Source organism: Etheostoma spectabile, chromosome 11, assembly GCF_008692095.1.
Source record: "Etheostoma spectabile isolate EspeVRDwgs_2016 chromosome 11, UIUC_Espe_1.0, whole genome shotgun sequence".
NCBI classification, from domain to species: domain Eukaryota; kingdom Metazoa; phylum Chordata; class Actinopteri; order Perciformes; family Percidae; genus Etheostoma; species Etheostoma spectabile.
This window is the reverse complement of record NC_045743.1, coordinates 14,472,825-14,495,026: the sequence shown is the minus strand read 5'-3', so window position 1 is coordinate 14,495,026 and position 22,202 is coordinate 14,472,825. Positions and strand designations below refer to the sequence as shown.

General features: G+C 38.7%; 1 protein-coding gene across 2 annotated transcripts in view; it reads right to left on the bottom strand.

Moving 5' to 3' along the window:
• Positions 1–22,202, bottom strand: part of thsd7ba (thrombospondin, type I, domain containing 7Ba) — a 190,109-nt gene that overhangs the window by 127,818 nt on the left and 40,089 nt on the right. For both annotated transcript variants that reach the window (XM_032529739.1, XM_032529741.1), the window contains exons 2-3: positions 11,941–12,277; positions 5,315–5,491 (exon numbers count right to left, since the gene is read on the bottom strand). In XM_032529739.1, coding sequence (XP_032385630.1) covers positions 5,315–5,474 — 160 coding nt within the window. In that variant the 5' untranslated portion in view covers positions 5,475–5,491; positions 11,941–12,277. The remainder of the gene's footprint in view (positions 1–5,314; positions 5,492–11,940; positions 12,278–22,202) is intronic.

The following is a 22,202-nucleotide window of genomic DNA, read 5'->3' as shown; positions in this document are numbered from 1 at the left end:
GGTCTGCACAGCATTGTTTAAAAATTAAAAGACCCCTCCATTTTGTAATTTAAAGAAATATGCAAAGTTTAAATGATTGTTTTTTTTCATAATAATGAAAACAATGAGCGTTAGTATCAAATTCAGTCCCTACCCCAGTGCACGATGTCTTTGTACTATACTACATGGTTTCACCATCGGCAGCTGTGAATTCTTTGTGTCAAATGAAGAACTGAATCTTCAGACCGAGAACATTTAAGACATATCTGACAGCAACATTTTCCACTATGACAGAACTGCCGTCGATTCAATTTAAAACTTTAACAATTATTGAACTTGTATTCTCAATGTTTTAAGGGCAGCGGGAAAATGTGTGTTTTTGATTGAACCAGCTTAAATTGTTTTACTGTGGTTTGGAAAGAGCCTTCACTTTGATGGAGAACTGTCGGCCAGTTAAACAAGCAAACTCAGAGTGGTTCTTAGGTACAAGCATCTTTTGTAGCCAGATGGAATGTCCCTTCTCTGGGATTGGAGCAGATGTTAATGGCCTGATGACAATTTCTACTCATTGTTAGCCTTGCTTATGTTGTGCTTAGGGCTGCAGATGGCGCAAACATTCAAATGGTTTCTTACTACTGTCAAAATGTTATTTTATAATACTTATGAATGAATGACATGAATGGCTTTCTTATTATACTGCTGGTTTTAATGGTTGCTCGACTTAATCACAATTACAAAATAGTTCTTTGTCTTCTATTGCAACTGGAAGAAAGGTTTCAAATGTGTTTGTGTGTGTCTCTGCACACACTGCATGGTCACAGCCTTTCTTTTGATTTTGTTGGATTACACTTGGGTGTCAACAGCAAATACATAATAGGTCAATGACAACAACTTTATTGTGTGATGTGCTATACAGCTCATTCAACGTGAGGGGTAAAAAAGGCTTTAAGGTAACCAAAAGTTTATTTCTTCACAAATCTACTCCCATTTCTGTTCAGGAGTACATTATTGCCATCATTTACTTTCCCTATCCACATTTCATGTGAGAAGAAATTTTTAAGATGAGGTTGGAGCAAATATTTGAAAAGCATCTGTCTGAGGGGTGGAAAATGTCTGTTTAGAGTGCGCGGAAGGCCAAAATAGGAATAGAAAGATGCATTTGTAAATTAAGATGACTTATACTGTGCACATGACCTTAATGGAAGATTTTCATGACAAAGATCAATACAGGAAAAGTATCGTTAGGGCAGTAGTGCAGTCTAATGATACAAAAGAACATGAGTCATAGCTGTATTAGGATCTTTTCAAACCAGTATTAGACAAAACAGAAATGTTGACTGATATATCTGACTAAGTGGGTGTTCACAGTTCGGAGGTCCTTTGTAAATTTCAGACTCATGCACACACTAAGGAAAAACGGTGTCTTTGTATTTGGTTTGGATATGCCAAACAACATATAACATATTACAATTCAACTCCACGTGACTAATGAGATTATGGCATTGCATATAGACACCTGCTTAGATTTCCTACAATAACCTGTTCTATAGTCAACATGTCATTTGTCATTTACAGCTGATAAGCTCTGCGAATGGTGTTTGTACCTAAATCACTGGTCACAATGGTCAAGTTTATCATTTTTTGTTTGTGTGTTTTCTTCACACCCAAATTTAAAATGAACACATCTCCCTGCCTGTGCCATATATAACAATTGCTGTGCATATTCATGTTCCCAAGAGGAAGTAACCCGTTGGATCTAAGGAGTGTCCGTTAGAAGTGTTAATCAGTTCTATCTATCCTAACATTTTATCCAGTGATGACTAAACTGGCTAAAAATGCATTTGCCTACTGCAATGTCATTTTTTCTTTGTCACTGTTAAAGCAAATAATGCCCTCTGTAAATTATTCAGTGCAATCTGGTTAAATGTAAAATCGTTGTAGACTGAATCCTAGCACACTGACACTTTTGAGCTTATTTTTCAGAAACAACAGAAACTGACTGCAGCAGTGATGTTTGAATTCAGCTTTGATGGTGCAACAGTGTGGTGAAATTGCAAATAAGTACACTCAGACCCTGAAATGAAATGTAAATGTTGCCTGACTGTATCAGGATATATCCAGATATACAGTAGGTTTATATTTTCATACAGTCACAAGGCCCCGGGTCCTAGAGCGTCAGCCCTGTAATATCTTTAACTAATCCAGGAGAAGCTGAGTGAGATCCCTCTCATTAAGGAAAACCTTTATTGATTTCTTAATCTTATGAAAATCATTCCCCCCCAGCTGATTATTATAGCTGAAGGTTCCCACATAACTTAGATGAACAGAATAAATCAATCCTCCAGAGGAGCCTGGCAGGATTTATCACAACAACAACACCAACTCCTATCATTACATATTTTTGCCATAAATGGAGTAAATATTAAGGAAACAAGTAAGTAAATGAGGAAATACTAGTTGCGAAAAAAATTCAAATGCATTATTTGAATTAAAGTTCTCACTGCAGTCTTCATACAAGCAGTCTCAAATGTATTGTTCAAATGATATTGGGATATCCTCAGAGATAAAGATACCTCACTATCCTGAACTAGTTGGATTCCCTAGTCAAAGAAGGATAATAAAAATGTAATAAAAGGTGTTGTTTCTTTCAGAGCAAGAAGCTTTGATGCACAATACAGCCCCATCTGGGATGTATCTGAGAATAAAGCAGCTTTTTTCCTTTTTGTTAAAAAAACTGAACTAACTTCTGGTGAATCCCAGAATTTCAAAAGGCCAACTACAGAAAAATTACACTCATTTCATGGATGACAAAAAATAACCTGAGAGAGAGAGAGGATCTTACTTCTTCAGTAGACTAAAGCTGACACTGGATGAGCACAGTATCTTGCTGTCGCATTTAAAAGCGAATGTGTACGGAAGTCAAAATAAATACAATTTTAATGCCCTGTGTAGGAGGATATCAGTATTCTTAAGCTAATGTTGACGGCATATGATCCCTTGAATTTACAAAAAATACTTAAAAGGCAAACGCTACAGTATGCAAACTTTCACTTGCCATTAAATCCTAAAACCAATTTCTCCAACACATAAACTAGTTGTATGCAATCTACACAGTGCAACAACTCTGATGTAATGAAATAAAAGAGCAATGCAAATCACACTGTGCTGTACCAGTTGACAGCACCAATGTGTTGTGAAGTTATTTGAAGTGGGAACATCAAGTCCTTATCATATGTGTTACATCCTTTAGCATTTTTCTCACACACAGAAATGTAAATAAAAGGGATTGCTACCTTCATCTGTTCTGTCACAGTGCTTTTTAGTGTGCTGTTTGTTACTGGTAAATGTCTACCTTGGTGTTAAAAAGGGCAACGATGGCTATTCACAGGGATTCGTCTTTTAAACAGTTAAATAATAGTCCCATTAGCCGCAGTGTTTCAGTGCTCCCTTCTGCTCTCCAAGACACTGATGAAGGTCAAGCTTTAATGTCTCCAGCTCGCTGTTTGAGCCAGAGACTCCCAGCTTAGCCACAGCTCTGGGAACTGGCTCACACAAAAGATTTACCCCACAATGCTGCTGGCCTAGATAGACACACCAAACACACAATAGGGTGGCTGTGCATAATTTAGAGCACATCTTTCCTACGTTGGAAAGTCAAAAATTAAAAGGGAGCTTGTCAGCCAAATTAAATACTCATATATATTATGTCCACGGTGGAGATGAAGAAATTAAATCAATATTTGCCAACATGAACGTAATACTCAGACATCTGCTGCAGAGACAGGGAATGTGACACACATGTGTGGCCCAAAGGAATTTCATTTAAACTAAACTATATCAAATACGTCCTTGTTCTGTAACACAACACATTTTATTGTACAACCAACTGTTCTTCAACTGAAGTTTCTGTTGGAAGATTGCACTTTAAAGCACTGTGATACCAATTGTTACAGTCCCTCAGTCAAATAGTCATCAGGAGGTGGGAATATTCAGAGGCAAGGCATGTTGAGTTTGAGATTTCCTTTCTTGTGTCAACAGTGGTTCTCATTTCCACTCCAACTCATAAGCCATCTTAGCCCAGCAAGGATGTCAAATCCTCACTGTCGATGTCCCGGTTCCATCCCTTTTGAACATCCGCTTATTCCAGGGAAATTAATCAATCTCTTTATCACTTGGGCAGTGTCATTACCCAACCACTGAGTGAGAAATGAAAGTGCTAATCGCACAGCAAGTGGGGCGGTTGTGTGGGAAGACCAGGTTTTCTTCCATGAGCTACTTTGGAAATGCATTTACAATTGAATTTGCTCAGCAAGTGAAGGATGATTCGTGAGATTCCCTCAAATTCCCTAAAAGGGAGTGAGTATGACATCAGCTTTCAATACAGTTGTCCAGACATGACTCTCCCACAAATGTGACAAATGTTCCTATATAAAGTATTGCATGGATGCACAAAAATGCATTTGGAACATATAAAAACACTTTAAATCAATAAATTTAGACCTGAAATTGACTGAAATACATGAACTGTATCCAGCATGCTTTCATTAAAACCAGCAGCACATACTAGGACATTATGTTTTAATGTACACCGATGTCTCATTAACTGTGTCACGTTACCACAGCAAATACATCATTATGGTGACAATCCAACCCGCACTCGTCACCACGGTGATGGGGCTGTATAGTCTGTCAGAAAGAAGGTATTGTTATGCTAACTGCTCTGGTGTAAGGGCCCTTATGATTGGTGATGTCCAACATCACAATGTGTGCAACAATGTGTGACAGAAAGAGGAGGAATACTTTCCCCCTGAACTGGTTGCATTGAAAACAAATGTAGTTATAGTATTTTCTCTTTTAATGAGAACTAGTAATGCCTGTCCTACTATGGTGTGTTTAAATACAGTTTGTTTGCTGAAGAGTGTGTGTGTGTGTGTGTGTGTGTGTGTGTGTGTGTGTGTGTGTGTGTGTGTGTGTGTGTGTGTGTGTGTGTGCGCGTGCTCACACATGCAGCATATACATCTGTACCGTATAAAATTAACAGGTTCAGAGGGTTAAATCTTTAAACTGCAATGGTAAAACAAATTAAAATATTAGTAAATTTATTTATAAAGAATACCATTGAAGCAACTTTGGCAAATGATGTGCAGTTTGTATATCTCAATATGTGGAATTATAATTTTTGGGGCATTTTTAGGTCTTTATTGTGTGTATAATTTGGCCTTTTTTAGGCCCCAATGTGTGGAATTATAATTGACCAGATCTAGATGATAATGTTTGAAAAGTCTAATAAGATGCATTGATTAACATATTTGTAGCAAAGAATTAAACATTTTACCTGCTTTCCATGAGAAATGATGGTCCTTAGGAAACACAATGTCTGACTGGACTGAAACAGAAAAGAGGGACAAAAGGAGGAAGAGGCAGAGGTTGTTCCCAGCTCGCCGTGTCCAGGCAATGACCCCAAATTCATCTCTTAAAAACATAGTCCAGCCCATTGCTTCCTCTCTTACTCCTGTGGGAAGAACATGAAATTCATCAGTAAGTCACTCATAGAAACCAGAAGTAGAGACTGTGTTCTTTAAACATGGGGAAAGTGGAGAAGGTGTCAGAAATTCTGAGGCTGCTAACGTAGATAATGTCCCACTGAAACCTCCTGCCCAGATTCATGACTTTCAGAGTCACCTTCCAAAGTATGTAACGCTCTCTCGCACATGAATCATAGTGTTTCTTTCTTCTTCTTCTTCTTCTAAATCCAGCGGACGAATCTGATACCATGCCTCCTTCTTCTCCCACATAGACCAAAAATAATTAGTCAGAGAGGCTTGAGCGTCTCAGTCTCCCAAGGAAGAAGTGGACACATGTATTGAAGGAAGGGGAGAATTTAAGCTTGGAGTAATATGGGTATTAGTACCTTTTTATTGCAGCTCATCTATTCCTATCTCCTGCTACTGTCATGTCCTGGGAGTGTTGGGATTAGTCCTGGATTCACTAGGCATCTAATTGTGTTGCACCAACAGCAAAATGAATGAATGTGGAATCAAAGCTGTAACACCTGATGCTTGGAGGGACTGAGGTTATGTTGTTAATGACTGAAGTGATTCATTTTCCAAAAAGCACTTGTGAGATTTGTTTTTATAGCTTATCATCCGACAGAGCAGTCCATGCCAATTCTTGTCATTCTGAAATCACAAACTCGGCATAAAATATAGTTTGTGATTCACAGCTAAAACTTACAAAATAAAAAAAACTTAACACATTTATTAGGCATACAATTAAAAGAGTGCAACACAGAATTGTTGCATATAAGAGAAAAGTAGTAGAAAAAGTTTATGCAAATTGACTTACCAATATTCAAGGTTTGGTATCATTGATACATAAATGTTAGGTGGTCAATTGATTATTCATTTTGTTTTGGTACATTTACCCACTGACCTGAGTAATAAAGTACATCATGACAATATGAAAATTAGTTCTTTCATTTATTTTTCTTTCAATGTTGCGGATCACCACAACACACTGGGTTTACATTTTGCCTAGATAACTAAGTATCAGAGTATTTGATGGTAGATTAACTACTGAGAGGCAGCAGGCATTTAAGATTTGAGATTATTCACACATGGTGAAGCTCTGAAAGTGCTGGGTGCTTGATGATTTATTTTGCTTGATTTCATTCAAGGAAATTAGATTTTGACTTTTCTGCTTTAGCTGTTTTGGTGGGGGCAAATGTGTTTAATGAGAAAGAATTGCAGGGTGGAGATGGCTTGGTGCCCAGAAGTGAGCTGCCAGATGCCCAGTTTTTGATGGACTGTCCAATTTTTCTCTGGCTTTGATGTGTTATTCTATAGTCAAAAGTGCTTTGTTCTTTTTGTGTCAGAGAGGGCTTTTAAGCTCAAATTAAGGGTTTGGCATTTCATACATACAGTTCTTGTTCACATCTGTCCAGTGATGGGGAACATCACATCCAGCACACAGACTATCAGCACTGGCGCCCCCCAGGGGTGTGTGCTATCCCCACTGCTCTTCTCCCTCTACACCAATGACTGCACCTCAAGAGACCCATCTGTTAAACTCCTGAAGTTCGCTGACAACAACGGTCATCGGCCTCATCCGGGACGGTGATGAGCCGGCCTACAGACGGGAGGTGGATCAGCTGGCTCTCTGGTGCAGTCAGAACAACCTTGAGCTTAACGTGCTCAAAACTGTGGAGATGATTGTGGACTTCAGGAGGAAAAAGATTAGCGGTGCCAACCTGCCTTTCGTTCATGACTTCTACTCTTCCAGAGTCAGGAAACGGGCAGAAAACATCACTGCAGACCCATCTCACCCCGGACACAACCTGTTCCAGCTTCTCCCCTCTGGTAGGCGCTACAGAGCACGGTACGCCAAAACCAAAAGACTCAGGAACAGTTTCTTTCCACAAGCCATCACTCTGATCAACAGCCGACTTCTTACCCACAGTGTCAGGTTCAATTCTGTGCAATAACCCAGTTACAGTGTCTCTAAACAGCACCTGTTTACTGGTTCCACTTATTATTCCAGATATTTAGTATTTATTCATCATTCTTATTCTCATATCTCACTCCTTATTTATATATTTTTTATTTATTCATCATTCTCATTCCCTATTCCAGAGCTTTTCATTCTGTCCATACTGTAATATAATAACATAATACTGTTTATCCCAGCATCCTTTGCACTATGCTCCACATTTAAATATTTTTTATTGCACTCTTTATTGCACTTATTGCACTATTGCCTCTATGTTGTTTCTGTTTAGAGTATTTATATATTAGTGTGTATATGTTGTTTAGTTGTTTTGTATGTGTAAGTGCATTGTGAGCAACGATGCTCCAAAGGAAAATTCCTCCTATGTGTCCTCATACATGGCAAATAAAGCTGATTCTGATTCTGATTCAATAGTAATCTGCAGCATGGGTTTCACAAACACTACAGAGATACATATGTAGCACGCCATTTGAATTCTGTCAAACAAAAGAATAGTGATGGGCTTAATTATTCTCTCTTATTTAAAGAACTCATCCACTCTAAATATAATGTATACACTTTGTCTTTCATTTTGTGATGGCCAGAGAATGTATTCCATTTGGATGAATAAGCAAAGTAGTCTGGCACTTCCAGAGCCATATGCCAATTAGACACCTCTGGTTGCTGATTACTAGACAAACTCTTGGGCTGCACTGCTCTGGAAGCCATACCTGACTGCACCCCGATAACATCCTCCCTCTAGCCAGTCTAATTTGACTATTCATGGGACAAGCAGTGCTCTCCAGAACCTGATAGAATGTGTAACAACTGATTGGAAAACATGGTCTAGAACAAAAACATGCAAAGAAAACAAGCATGACCCCAAGGCATCCCAGTATTGTTTTTCAAAGACAGACATTTGAGATTACCATAGAGTTAGATATGATTTGCAAAATCAGATGACTGGTTGCTTTTCTTAAAGCCTGTCAATCTGTTTCAAGAGTTGGTGGCAACTGTGTTCAGCTCAGGCTTGGATTGTGCCAGTAGAGGGGGGATGCAGGCTATCCTGAAAATCTTAAAAAAGAAAATCTCTTAAGCTGCTAAATATCTGGGTCAAAGGAATAATGCCAGGCTCTCAGTGTCCAGAGAAAACCTGGCAAACAGCAGTGGCTCAGATGCTGTTGTGCATCCTATTAGATACTCTGTGATCTGATGGAATGCAATCTGCTTCTCTGTCTCCTGTGGTTCCTGTTTAGGGCTCACTCGCTGGATTGAGAGAGTGAGGACCCTGCATCTACCATAAGGGAACAGATGAACACTCAACAGCCTTCTCTTTCACAGGTGGTCACAATAATTAATGTTTGATTAGATCTTTCTAAATGAGTGGCAAAAGCTAATTTGGTATGCCTAGATTCTCAATGCCATTCTCCAGCCTCTCTTTATATGAGCCAAACAGCCAGTTCTGTCTGGAGTGGAAAAAAAGGCATTTGATCCCAGTATGTGTTCCAGCGAAGCCAACCTCCTCACTGGATTTCCACATAATTATGTAGCCAACCAGCTCATTCTCTATTCACATTCTCGGCTTAAATTCCTGCTCATATCCTTGTGCTCTTCTGTATGTGCTGCATCCAGTATATTGAGGTTAATGCAGCTGCACGTGTTTTCTCCATGTTGTGGTGCATGTAATTGTTTTTGATTGTGTTTGGCAATATAAAAATCGAAATTCATTCCAATCCAAAAAAGCAGATTTTTTGCAGACGTTTTCATTGGCATTCCTGCCAATGAAAACTGACAGCATTTAGACAATCAGAAATGCATTGCGCAACATGTTTTTTTGTTATTTCTTTGATCACTGGCCCGTGGGTGCAGTTGCATTCATCTTTCACTGTATGGACTGATAGTATTGCTGTCCATCTCCATTTATTCCTGAATTCTTCTGACACAGTTTCTGTTATTCTATTCAGAAGTGTAACAAAGACAACTTTTGAATTCTGTTGGCTGAACAGATAATGACAGCTATGAGACATGATTGTATTTGCCATTACCAAAAAGGTTTAGCCTCGACAAACAACGAACGGGCACTGCTGATTCAAGAGAAGTTAAAAGCAAGCATACAGGGACAGATCAGCCCAGTATCCTAGAAATGACATCCATACTTTACACTACATTATATGTCATTTAGGTGATGCTTTTATCCAAAGTGACTTCCAATTAAGTGCTTTCAACTCTGAAGGTCAAAACTCCAGACAACAAGTAGTAAGTGCAAGTACATTATCTTTAAATAAGCAAAACTACAAAGAGCCAAATGAAAGTGCAGCTTTAAGAAACGGCATTTATATATATATATATATATATATATATATATATAGATTTATATCTATATATAGATATATATATATAGATATATACATATATCTATATATATATGATATATATAGTTATATAGACATATATCTATATGCATATTTATATATATATATATATATATAGATATAGATATATAGATATATAGATGTGTTTATGTAAATGTTGTGGCCTAAAAACGTGTGACATCGCTTAGAGGACCTTTAACAATTGACTTTTTTTATCAACTGTAACCAGTAGGCGATTTCTTAAAGGAGAATTCCGGTCAATTCAAACACAAAGCTTTGTAAATATGGAGTGCGGTCAGTAGAGAGAAAAATGAATCCCATCGGTGCCGCCTACACCGTGTTATCCTCCTGCTAGAGTTAGCACCTAACAGGCTTTAACAGGGCAAGTTTTAAACGCGTTTTTAGCCTCTAAACATGTTGAAAATGTCATTAAAAGTGCCCACCCATGTGCAGTGATTCCTTCCAAGTGAACACAGTGAATCTGACTGCTGTAGATGTGACATTAATGCATGAAAGTTGTGTTTAGTTCCGGTGTTGAGACAGCAGTTAGAGAGCTTAGGGACCGACTACTACACAGAAAAGAGATAAAACAAAACATGTAGGTTATCAATTTAATGATTAAATAAGGTAGTGTCTCCAAGCTTACCTCCTTATAACTTGTCTCCTGCTAGTTGTACTACAGCACTTTATTCTTTTAAAAAATAAGCATATGCTTATTTTTGAAAAAATGTTTCAATCTCTTCTCGGTGTTGTAGTTTGTCGGTTTGACGGTCCCAAAGCACTCCTTGTAGTATCAACACAGGAACTAAGAGCTCCACAGCTGAATTAGCACAACTTCCATGCATTTCTTTCACGTCTTCTACAGTCAGATTCACTGTGTTCACTCGGAAGGAGTCACTGCACATGGGTGGGCACTTTTAATGACATATTGAACATGTTTAGAGGCTAAAACACGTTTAAAACTTGCCCTGTTTAAGCCTATTGGGGGCTAACTCTAGCAAGAGGATAACACGGTGTAGGCAGCACAGATTGGTTTCGTTTTTCTACAACAGACCTAAGTGTTGAAATTGACCGGAATTCTTCTTTAAGGACAGACCCGGTTTGTTTTGTTCACCTGTGAATTGCCCCATGTACTGCTCTTTTGGTTCTGTATCTTTTACATTGCATCTCTTAAATTTGAAGTGTCTTCTAAGTTTTTGTAACTTGTGTACAGTTGCCGTGATTACGGGTGGCGTTCTTTACTATCGCCAGGTCATTCCTGCTTGCAGAGCATTTATCTACCTGTGCTCTCCAATGCAGAGCAGCGAATCATTCAGAAATGGATTCACTCTGTAAAAATATTGTTCATTGTCTGAGTTAAGCATGAGGGAGATTCAGATGGTTGACTGTCAACATAAATCCTAAAACATATTTATTCATTCCGATAGCAGCAGAAAAGATAGCCGTCTGTGTGTAACATTAACATTACAACGACACTTCTTGTTTCATTAGATTACCCTTTTGGTGCTCCTCGTCTAATTTGCAGTGGATTTTAGATCATTGTAGTCCATAAAAATGTGAAACGTCACATTACTGAATGAGCCAGTATGTTACTGAATGTAAAATGCTTTTTAATTTACGATATTGCAAAAGGTCAAGCGAGCTAAATCAACTTCTGAACAAGAGATATTTTGGGTGGCGGAGAAATGGGATTTAAAATCAGAAGCCTTAGAATACAGAGTAAATCAGGTAATTGCATAAGAAATTGCATTAAAAAATGCAACTTTCAAAATATTGTGTTTGTTTTTAATTATTTATTATTTTAATTAGTTATTGTATTTGTTATTGTTATTTTTTATAGATTTTATTTGTTGATCGTAATGGGTTACATTGTGTCACAGTTTTTTTCATTTAGTTTGGTCTTGTTTCAGTCATGACAAAAAGGTTGTCAACCTATGTTTTCTGTTTTTCAGTTTCCGTTGATGCAATTGACACTGTAACAAAGTAGCTGCACCCCACAATAAAACTGAGAAATTAAGAGTAAAGAAATTCCCTCAAAATCAACTACCACACTGCAAGGCACATGAATATACACAGTATCTGATACAGCATGATTTGGAGGTACCTGGGACAGATGACTGCCAGTCATCCCTTTGGGTGATCTGGTTGCTGCAGTGGCAGATAATTCTTACTAGTCCTTCCACAGAAGACAGGAGCAAGGCAGAGGATGCCTCAAAAGACGTTAAGTCTGACAGGGACGGTAATTCAGCTATGCCAGGCCTTCCGCCTGAAGCATCATGCAGTAGCTTAATCCTGTGTGAATCAGTGTGCAGAGGGCTGGGATTGTGTCACACCTCCAGCAGCACTGAGTGATTTTATCTTCCTGGCGCTGGCTCTGTCAAGTACCCACCCACTGATGTTCCCACCAGGGTTGGCGCAAGAGTCAGCCCGGGCTACAGGGTCTGAGGTAGAAGAAGACAAAAAAAGAGAAGAAAAAAAAGAGACACGGATATAAACACCTGATACCACAGCAGAGTAAAATCAGACATTTTAAACAATTACATGCTTGTGCAGTGTTGATAGCCATCTTGCATCGCAGAGGTGTGAAAAGGAATAAATGACAATGTGTATATGCAGGGAAGCTTCATAAAAATGCATGACCTTTCATTTTACACATATCACATATACATGTTATACACACTGGTCCAGAGGCATCCCTTTTCTGTTATTTACAATCCATTCAGACATTCAGTTCTTATTCCTTCTGCTATTTATTGCATGCTAAGTTTACACTACATGACTTACTCAAAGTTTGCTGTCTTGTAATCGGGAGTCTTGAAGTCATTGTGGTCTTTACACTACATGACTGAACGACAACAGCAGATAACACACTAAAAGATATTTCATCAGAAGGAATTCCCAATATGTCTAGTCTCAAAACTGTTTTGTCACAAAACAATTTGTTCCAAAAACGGATGTGCGCCTGAAACAAGCACTCCAAGTTGTTGGTGGCTGATTTACAGAAATAAAAATAAAAATGAAATAAAAAAAATCTAATTTACACACGTTTTTACAAATTATAGCTTGTTTTATCTAGGTGCAACAACTTGCAAATACAACACATAATATAAGATAAAGATCCTATAATACTGGCAATACTGGCCCCTCCCCTTGGTTTTCCCTCAACTTTTACCTTGTGCTCTCATTGGCTGTAGGTCCCTGACAAATGTCACAACAGGTCCAGATATTTTAGTCTGCTGTATATCTAGAATATGTCTGTGAAGCACCAGCAACCCACTCGGTTTGTGCCTTTCAAACAGTTTTGCTTTTACTGCCGATTTGTGAGCACAGTGCCAATTTACCTCTGATCTGAGGCTTTTGACGGGCAGCTACAAAAACTGTCGGCGAGTAGAAAATCGGGGCTAAAGTTGTCCAGGGAGAACCAGGAATTAGCAGAAAGACATCAGAGAAAGTTGTTGTGCATATGAAAAAGAATTATCATGTTTCCCCCTAATTTAGATTTGCTGAAGTTATAGAGATGAAAGGCAACGTCATGAACTACGCAAAGTTCAAGCACAGGGTTGGTTTTTGCTTGTGAAATTTACAGTAAACTGGGAGGCGTATGGTCATGATTTGTTACTGCCTGGGTCACATTCTCCCAGTACTATTAGAGACAAGGGTGCAGTCCAAGAGTAGCAGGTTGGGTTTTTGCTCTCCTATGACATTTAATGATTACATGTCAACCTTCCAGCCAAGCCTGTTCGGAGAGGTCATCCACAGGAAATTCGGATTCTATTAACACCTCCTGTCCTGGACTTCCACCCCCCCAAACCTATTCCCCACTGGCCCCACCTCTAAGCTTTGCTCCCTTATTGAGCTTCCTGGCCACGCTTCTGAAAAACCCCAGATTCCAATGACCCACACCTTATTTCCCAGGGCTTCTAAGTGCTTTGCCTGGTCATTCCATTGTGGCTCAAATGAGCTTGTCTCTGTAGCTGCACTTCTCCTACCCTGGCTAACTAAATAAAAGCCAACAAATAGGATGGAAGGAAGGTGCTCCTAGTGGATAGAGTAAAATCAATTGCCAGCATGCAGTTTCAAGTAGGAACAAGCAATTCATTTAATTGTTATTCAATTTCAAATTTAGACTTCTATAACACTAAAACTGTGTGTGTTGCTGTGCTCTTATATTCACCTCTTGTGGATTTCTGCATCTAGCTATAGTTAGTATTGCAGTTGCAATTGTTCTGTATAGAAAAACAAAATGTCTAAGAAATAAATTTAACAGATCTATCAATCTCTTTACTTTTTCCTCTAGGGCCATGATCAGCCTCAATTGTATTATGTTTGTGCTAGTGAGCAATATTAGCATGCTAACTAAACTAAGAACATGGTTAACACTAGACCTTCTAAAAATCACCATAATATGGTCACTATAAGCATTTTGGCATACATTTACATGAATTTAGCTAAAAGCACAGCCGTGCTATTTCATATACCTACTAAATAAGCAAAATGTAACTTCAGTAATGAATATACATCATTTACACTCAATTGCCAGTTAATTACAGTGCCTTGCGAAAGTATTCAGCCCCTTGAACTTTGACCTTTTGCCACATTTCAGGCTTCAAACAAGATATAAAACTAATTTTTTGTGAAAAATCAACAAGTGGGACACAATTATGAAGTGGAATGAAATTTATTGGATATTTCAAACTATAACAAATTAATAATTTGCAGCGCCACATTTTGCTGCGATTACAGCTGTAAGTCACTTGGGGTATGTCTATCATTTTTGCACATCAAGAGACTAAAATGTTTGCCCATTCTTCCTTGCAAAACAGCTCAAGCTCAGTGAGGTTGGATGGAGAGCGTTTGTGAACAGCAGTTTTCAGTTCATTCCACAGGTTTGCAATTGGATTCAGGTCTGGACTTTGACTTGGCCAGTCTAACACCTGGATGTTTATTTGTGAACCATTCTATTGTAGATTTTGCTTTATGTTTTGGATCATTGTCTTGTTGGAAGAAAAATCTCCGTCCTAGTCTCAGGTCTTTTGCAGACTCCAACAGGTTTTCATCCAGAATGGTCCTGTATTTGGCTGCATCCATCTTCCCATCAATTTTAACCGTCTTCCCTGTCCCTGCTGAAGAAAAGCAGGCCCAAACCATGATGCTGCCACCACCATGTTTGACAGTGGGGATGGTGTGTTCAGGGTGATGAGCTGTGTTGCTTTTACGTCAAACATGACGTTTTGCATTGCCAAAAAGTTGAATTTTGGTTTCATCTGACTAGAGCACCTTCTTACACATGTTTGGTGTGTCTCCTAGGTGGCTTGCAGCAAACTTTAAACAAGACTTTTTACGAAAAATTTTAAGAAATGTCTTTCTTCTTGCCACTCTTCCATGAAGGCCAGATTTGAGCAGTATACGACTGATTATTGTCCCATGGACAGACTCTCCCACCTCAGCTGTAGTTCTCTGCAGTTCATCCAGAGTCTTCTCCTTGTATGAGCTGAAAGTTTAGAAGGACGGCCAGGTCGTCATAGATTTGCAGTTGTCTGATACTCCTTCCATTTCAATATTAATCCTTTGCACAGTGCTCCTTGGGATCTTTAAAGCTTGGGAAATCTTTTTGTATTCGAATCCGGCTTTAAACATCTCCACAACAGTAGCTCAGACCTGGTTGGTGTGTTCCTTGTTCTTCGTGATGTTCTCTGTGCTTTAAACGGACCTCTGAGACTATCACAGAGCAGGTGCATTTATCCAGAGACTTGATTACACACAGGTGGATTCTATTTATCATCATTAGTCATTTAGGTCCACATTGGATCATTCAGAGATCCTCACTGAACTTCTGGAGTGAGTTTGCTGCACTGAAAGTAAAGGGGCCAAATAATTTTGCATGCCTATTTTTTTAGTTTTTTATTTGTTAAAAACATTTGAAATATCCAATAAATTTTGTTTCACTTCATAATTGTCTCCCACTTGTTGTTGATTCTTCACAAAAAATTACAGTTTTATATCTTTATGTTTGAAACCTGAAATGTGGCAAAAGGTCGAAAAGTCCAAGGGGGCCAAATACTTTTGCAAGGCACTGGGTGTAAATATATCTACCGGACCGGATGACAACGCAGAATTGGTAAAATACATTATTGGTATTACAATAACTTAGATATTGCTATTTTTGTTATGACATTTTAAATAAATTATTTAAATTTGACCATATGGCCTTAGAGATAAACAAGCCGTTCTTTAATGTCGGCGAATGCCATTGTGTGCTCCTTTTTTTTTCAACTTTGGCACAGGTATTGGAGAAAACCCAAACAATATCCAACCCTAGCTAAAACTAATATCTAATACAACAGCCCTACAACAAATCATATTTTTAGGTAGGTAAAGTTAAGTGTTAATATGTAAAATTATATTAAAAAAAATTCCAGACAAAATATCAGATAAACCTACATACAATTCAACAGCACCACAAACGGCCTCCAAATGGCCATCAGTTGAAGACACCTCTTTAAAAGAGTTTAAACACAAACGTAACCTCAGGATAGTATGATTTATTTGGGGGCTTTATCAGACTACATTAGTGTTAGCTAGGTACGCCTACAGTGTGTAATGTTAACTTATTTTACCATATACATTTGACATTGTGACAACAAAGCCTTAATAGGTTTGTCCTCTACAGCTTTCTCTGCTCTACTCCACACAGTTCAGCCCAAAGACAGAAGTATCTGCCAACCTCGGTTGTGACAACAATCACCTCCAACCTCATCCTGTCTCATGCTTCGCAACCTCTTTCAAGAGCTGTGTTCCTCATCAAGCTTGGCACTATCGTTGAGCCGTCTTGACACAACTACAGAGCTTTTACTCCACATTACAGCATTGCTTTTCTTTAATATCTATCCCAGAGAGTGCATGTAACCATGTATCCTGCCTCTGTGGTGTGTCTAGCCTGCCAGTGTTTCATCGTGACACTGTACATGTATTGTCGTTATGAGACATTTCTTTGGTACGTTAAAAAGTTGGAGAAGTCTGCAAGTTGGTATAATCAACTTGACAAAATCTTAACATTGCCCAGTTCAGGTTTGAATCTTAAATATATTCTAATATGACAACATGCATAAACACTGCACCATAGTGAAAGTAGAGATGTCTTCCAAGGCTGCCACCTGCATCATTATGGGAGATCAGGACCTACCTTGCTGTATCAGTGTAGGACAGTAATACAGTGCCCATGGAAAATTGTCAAAATCCTTGCCCTTTGTCACATTACACCATGTAAATTAAAATAAATGTAAGATTTTTCTAGGTGGATATTCACATCAAAACTCTCAACATCCAAGTTTAATTGTTATTTATTTCATTTTTTTATTTTAAAAACTTACATTAAAATGTCATTTGTAAAATACCTGGTTTTGAATAAGTGATCAGCCCTTTAGATTTATGATTAAAATCTCAGGTACAAAAACTTGCTTGGGTACAAAAACTTGCCCAGGTACAACCAATCACGTTCCATATCACACATCAAGCTCACTGGCACCAATCAGACATCAATTGTAGCAGTCATTGAGAATTCCACTAATACATTGTTCATGAATTCACCATGTTTGGAAAGGTGCTTTCAAAAGGGCTTTGGGATAAAGTTGTAGAAAGGTACAAGTAAGGAGAAGGATACAAAAATATCCCTCTGTTTAGAGCACTATTAAGAAGTGGAGAATGTGTGGCACCACCAACACCTTAGCTAGGTTGGGCCATCCATAGAAACCAGCAGGGTGGCATGAAAGAAGCCTCTTCTGAAAAAAATGCAACACTCTTGTTTGCATCAAGATTCTGATTAACATTAGATTAGACCAAGATTACATTTTTTAAACTTAACTTAACGAGCGTTAAAAACAAAACAGAGTACACCACCCAAAAAACACCGTACTGTATATACTGTAAAGCATGGTGGTTGCAACATTATCTGGTGCAGGTGTTTTTTGTTTTCAGCAGGGACTTGGTAATTTATCAGGATGCTGCCAAGTACACCCAACATTTTTATGAAGACCCACGGGTAGACCGCCAACAATGGGCAGGCCCATCCCCTTTCAGCACGACAACGACCCCAAACACACCACAGAAAAAAACAAGCACTGGCTTAAGGATAGGAAGGTGAAAGTACTTGGGCATCCAACTCTGACCTAAATCTGATTGAAAACCTGTGGATGAACTTGGAGAGCAGTCCATCGCTGCTCACCATTTCTAATGTAGGTGTGCAAAGCTTGACTGAGCCATGTTGTTAATTGTAAGTTCAAATAAAGCTGGAGAAAAAATCAATTTATTCTGTCTTAGAATGTTAGACAAAAATGTAGTATACTGCATAATATCTTTATAGTAACTATCAAATATAAGTAATACAATTTTGAAATTATTTGGCTCATGTGGGTGGATGTTGCACATGGCCATTACCATCTGTCAACTGATTTCTAGTTGCCTTCACTATTTACCCAAGACCTTGATGAGTATTCATAGATTCAAACCATTTTATACATCATAAAACCCTTTCTACGCCTGTACAGTATATCAGCTGATGAATATCAAGCTCAACTATGGTGCTTTGCCAATAATGACATCATTAAAACACACTATATATTATGCAATCCTCCCAGAAATTGAAAAACATTTTACCAGACTGTTGTTTTATGTGGCTATATTTGAAAGAGAGAGGTATCTCTACTCTGCCAACACCTCAAGCAGTCTGGCAGTCCTAGCAGGTGCTCCTGAAGCCAGGGTTGTGAACTCAATCAGCTGCATGTTTATCTTTGTGGCATGAAACATACTATGGCTCTTTCTGCTTGCCTCTCATATGTTCAGTAAGTGCAGTGGTTAAGCAAGCTGACAGGGTCACCTCGTTGATAACAGCAGGAGGGAATTTTAACTCAGTTGAGCCACCCAGCCACACCACACAAAACTAACTGGTACCATCCATCTACTCCTGAGTGTCTTTTTCTCACAAAATGGGGGAATTCTTTCTTTTTTTTAATCTCTATATTGGATGCATTGTTGTTTCTTAGTTTCTGAATATGCAGTATGTACAACAAATAGCTTTAGGTTAGATTGAAAATTGAATCATTGAATTAACTGGCCTGGAAGCACATGATTCTTTAGAAGATTGTCGAATTACAGTGATTAATTACAAAGCAAATGTGATCAGACAGGGTAAATTTGAACAAGGCAAAAATGTGGCACCAAGATGTTTAAATATGGACGAGCTGCAGCCAATCTCTTAATCAAATTAGTTACGTCAAATACTATTACAGAGAGAGGAAATCTTTACTTCAGTACAGTGGAGTATTTTAAATTTGATTCACAATCTGCAAATTCCTAAATCATCTCAATTACAGCATTTCTTGGTAAATTACCATTGGGTGAAAGGAAAAAATGAATCCCGACACAAATGAAACCCACAGCTCTGTTAACTATAAGCCTACAAGCTCTTCCACTGTGTTGCTGAACATCAAATGTCTGATTCAGGGATCAGTGGAATCTAGCTCAGCCTCATCAAAACAACCCAGAGTAACTCAGAGACAGGCAAGCATTAAAAAAGATAAATTGATGTATTTAAATGTTAACAGACTCTGGTGTTTAACAAAGAATACCCTCATGCATCAAAGCTGCTTCAAAAATATAAAAGGAGTTTAATTTCATAGCTAGATATTCATGCACCAGTTACTCGCTTACACATTTCCCTGTTCAAAGCAAATCAATAGCCTTTAGAGTAAAATGACGCCAAATAAATCCTACTGAATACTTTTTACACCATAAATATTTCATCGGACATGAAAAGAATGTAAAATTAGGGCAGAACAATAGCAGAACAAAAGCTGCAAAATGATAAGCCTTTTTTTCTGTTTATTGGTGTGAACGTGCTTGATAAGACACATCTCCCAGGAAAAACAAAAGTAGAAATGGCCCAAGTTGCTTTAGGTGAAAAGACATCTCTCATCTTCCATACAAAGAATTTTAATTGGTTATGTTTCAGGTAGTTCATCTTCACTGAAAAGTAAAAAGTATCTTCAGCCCCTTGAGAGGCTGCGACAACATGTGCAAAATAGAGCAAAAAAAGGATTTGGAGCAGAAACAGATACCAAAAACAAATGTCTCTGCTTCCTTAAGCTGAGGAATTATTCCACAAAAAAACAGAATGAGGGAGATGGTGAGCTTGAAAGAGAAACAAACCGTTCCTGGATAATCGGATTTGTCTTGTGTGGCAGTTCGACCTGGCCTCCCAGCCCCTACCTCCCATTCATTAAAAAAGCTTATAATTAAAGCAGCAGCACTGGCTGTAATCCGGGTCACACTGTCGACCCTTTTCAATTGATAGGAGTGTCTCGTGGGACTGGGGTATGCAGGTGAGCGTGTCTGAGTCCCGGATGCTGAGGATCCAGAAGGGATTGTCGCTCAAAGAGGGAGCCATCAGTGTGAGGGAGGGGGTTGGCGTGACGCCGTCAGGATTAATTTTGGAGGAGGCCTGGTGGCTGAGGCGGGCTGATAACATGGGTCAACAGTTGCAGAGACACCTGGACCCTGAAGCCACGAGTGTCTCTCTGTAAAATAAGTGTTAAATGTACTGAGAGCTGTCTGTATTCATTTGTGTGTGTGTGTGTGTGTGTGTGTGTGTGTGTGTGTGTGTGTGTGTGTGTGTGTGTGTGTGTGTGTGTGTGTGTGTGTGTGTGTGTACGGGGTAGAGGAGGGGATGATACCTGCCTAGCCTGCAGAAGATGTCCAAAGATGGCTAAACCTGCAAAAAGTCAATTATACAGAGGGGGAAAATGTGGAGGAGAGGGGAACCGTGGGTGAAATTAAAAGCCTGGTTATTGTAATAAGTGGTGACGATATGAAGTCTTCATCAAAAAAAAGTAGTATAGGGGTTTCAGTTAATGTGCGATTAATTGTGATTGATCACACATTTTTATCTAAGCTAAATGTCCCTTGATTTCTTTTTGTCCCATTATTTTTTCTCATTTTAATGCTCTTTAATACAACATGATATGACACTGTTAAAACTGTGCTAAAACCAAAATATGTATTGATGTTAACTCCAGCTGCTAGCTAACAAGAGGCTAACATTACCCTCTGCTAAGTGTAACGACTAGCGTCCCGTGCGGCGATGTTCCAGTTCCTTCTAATGTCCGTTTTCGGAGCATCAGAAAGAAGCAAAGGCATTTAAGTGGCCCCTAAATAAGGCACCAAAATCCGCATTGCTGTCCGGTCCGGTAGATAACGGTCGTTAAGGCAACGGTGCCGCATTGGCACCCCGCCAAAATAAAAACTCTTCGGATCTACAGTATGTGATTCACGTAGATTACATTTTCCCACTCAAAACGGCGATTTTATCGCCGCAAAGCAACTAGTTTGCAGGTATGATACTACTTTTTTGGCCGGTTCACAAGCCCAAACACGTGTGTACGGCGGGTCTGTTCCAGATCCAGTGTGTTATAGTTTGTCTAACGTAACTTGTTGTTGCAACAGCATGTAAAAAAAACTACAAAGTTTGCTAGGCCAAAAAGAAATTAAAAAAAAAATTGATGCTGTTAAAATGGATTTGCGTTAACGCCATTAATAACGCGTTTAACTGACAGCACTTGTAAAAAATATTAACAATTAACAACAGGCATTCACTGGTTTTATTTTCTATAATAGCTCAGACTACAATACACTGACCCATCCACTGCTCAATGTTCTGCAGTCTGACAACAGTAAAAGACAACTACTGAATGACTTATTAACTCACTTCACCACCTCAAAAAAGGCTTTGCATAATAAACGTGTAAATTTGAGTCTTTAAAATAGAATTGCATATTTTTAGATCAAGGTCAAGACATTGCAAAGATTGATTAGAGTGTGTCAAAAAAACAGGTCAACTACCACAAGACAGGTTACACACAAAGTGTACAAACTAGGACTTCACTTCAGCTTCATATCTAAATATTACTTTGGAGATTCTAAGACAAGATTTTGTGGCATACAGACACCATTTTTGTATTTTGAGTCATCTAAAACATTATTATCTTACGCACTCTGTAAGTTCCAAATGTCAGAACATTCATTATGGTTACTTCTTTCATTGACCTTTCCAAACCCATCAACACCTCCGGCAGACACACACAGCTGTGTTTCCATCTCATACTGTGCTATCTACATATTTAAAACAAGTAGCTAACTGCTATGCCATTAATTATTGTTTATCAATGTGCTGAGAGACGTGAGCGAGTGAGTGAGTGAGTGAGTGAGTGAGTAAGTGTGTGTGTGTGTGTGTGTGTGTGTGTGTGTGTGTGTGTGTGTGTGTGTGTGTGTGTGTGTGTGTGTGTGTGTCTGTGTGTCATCAGGGATGCACCGTTG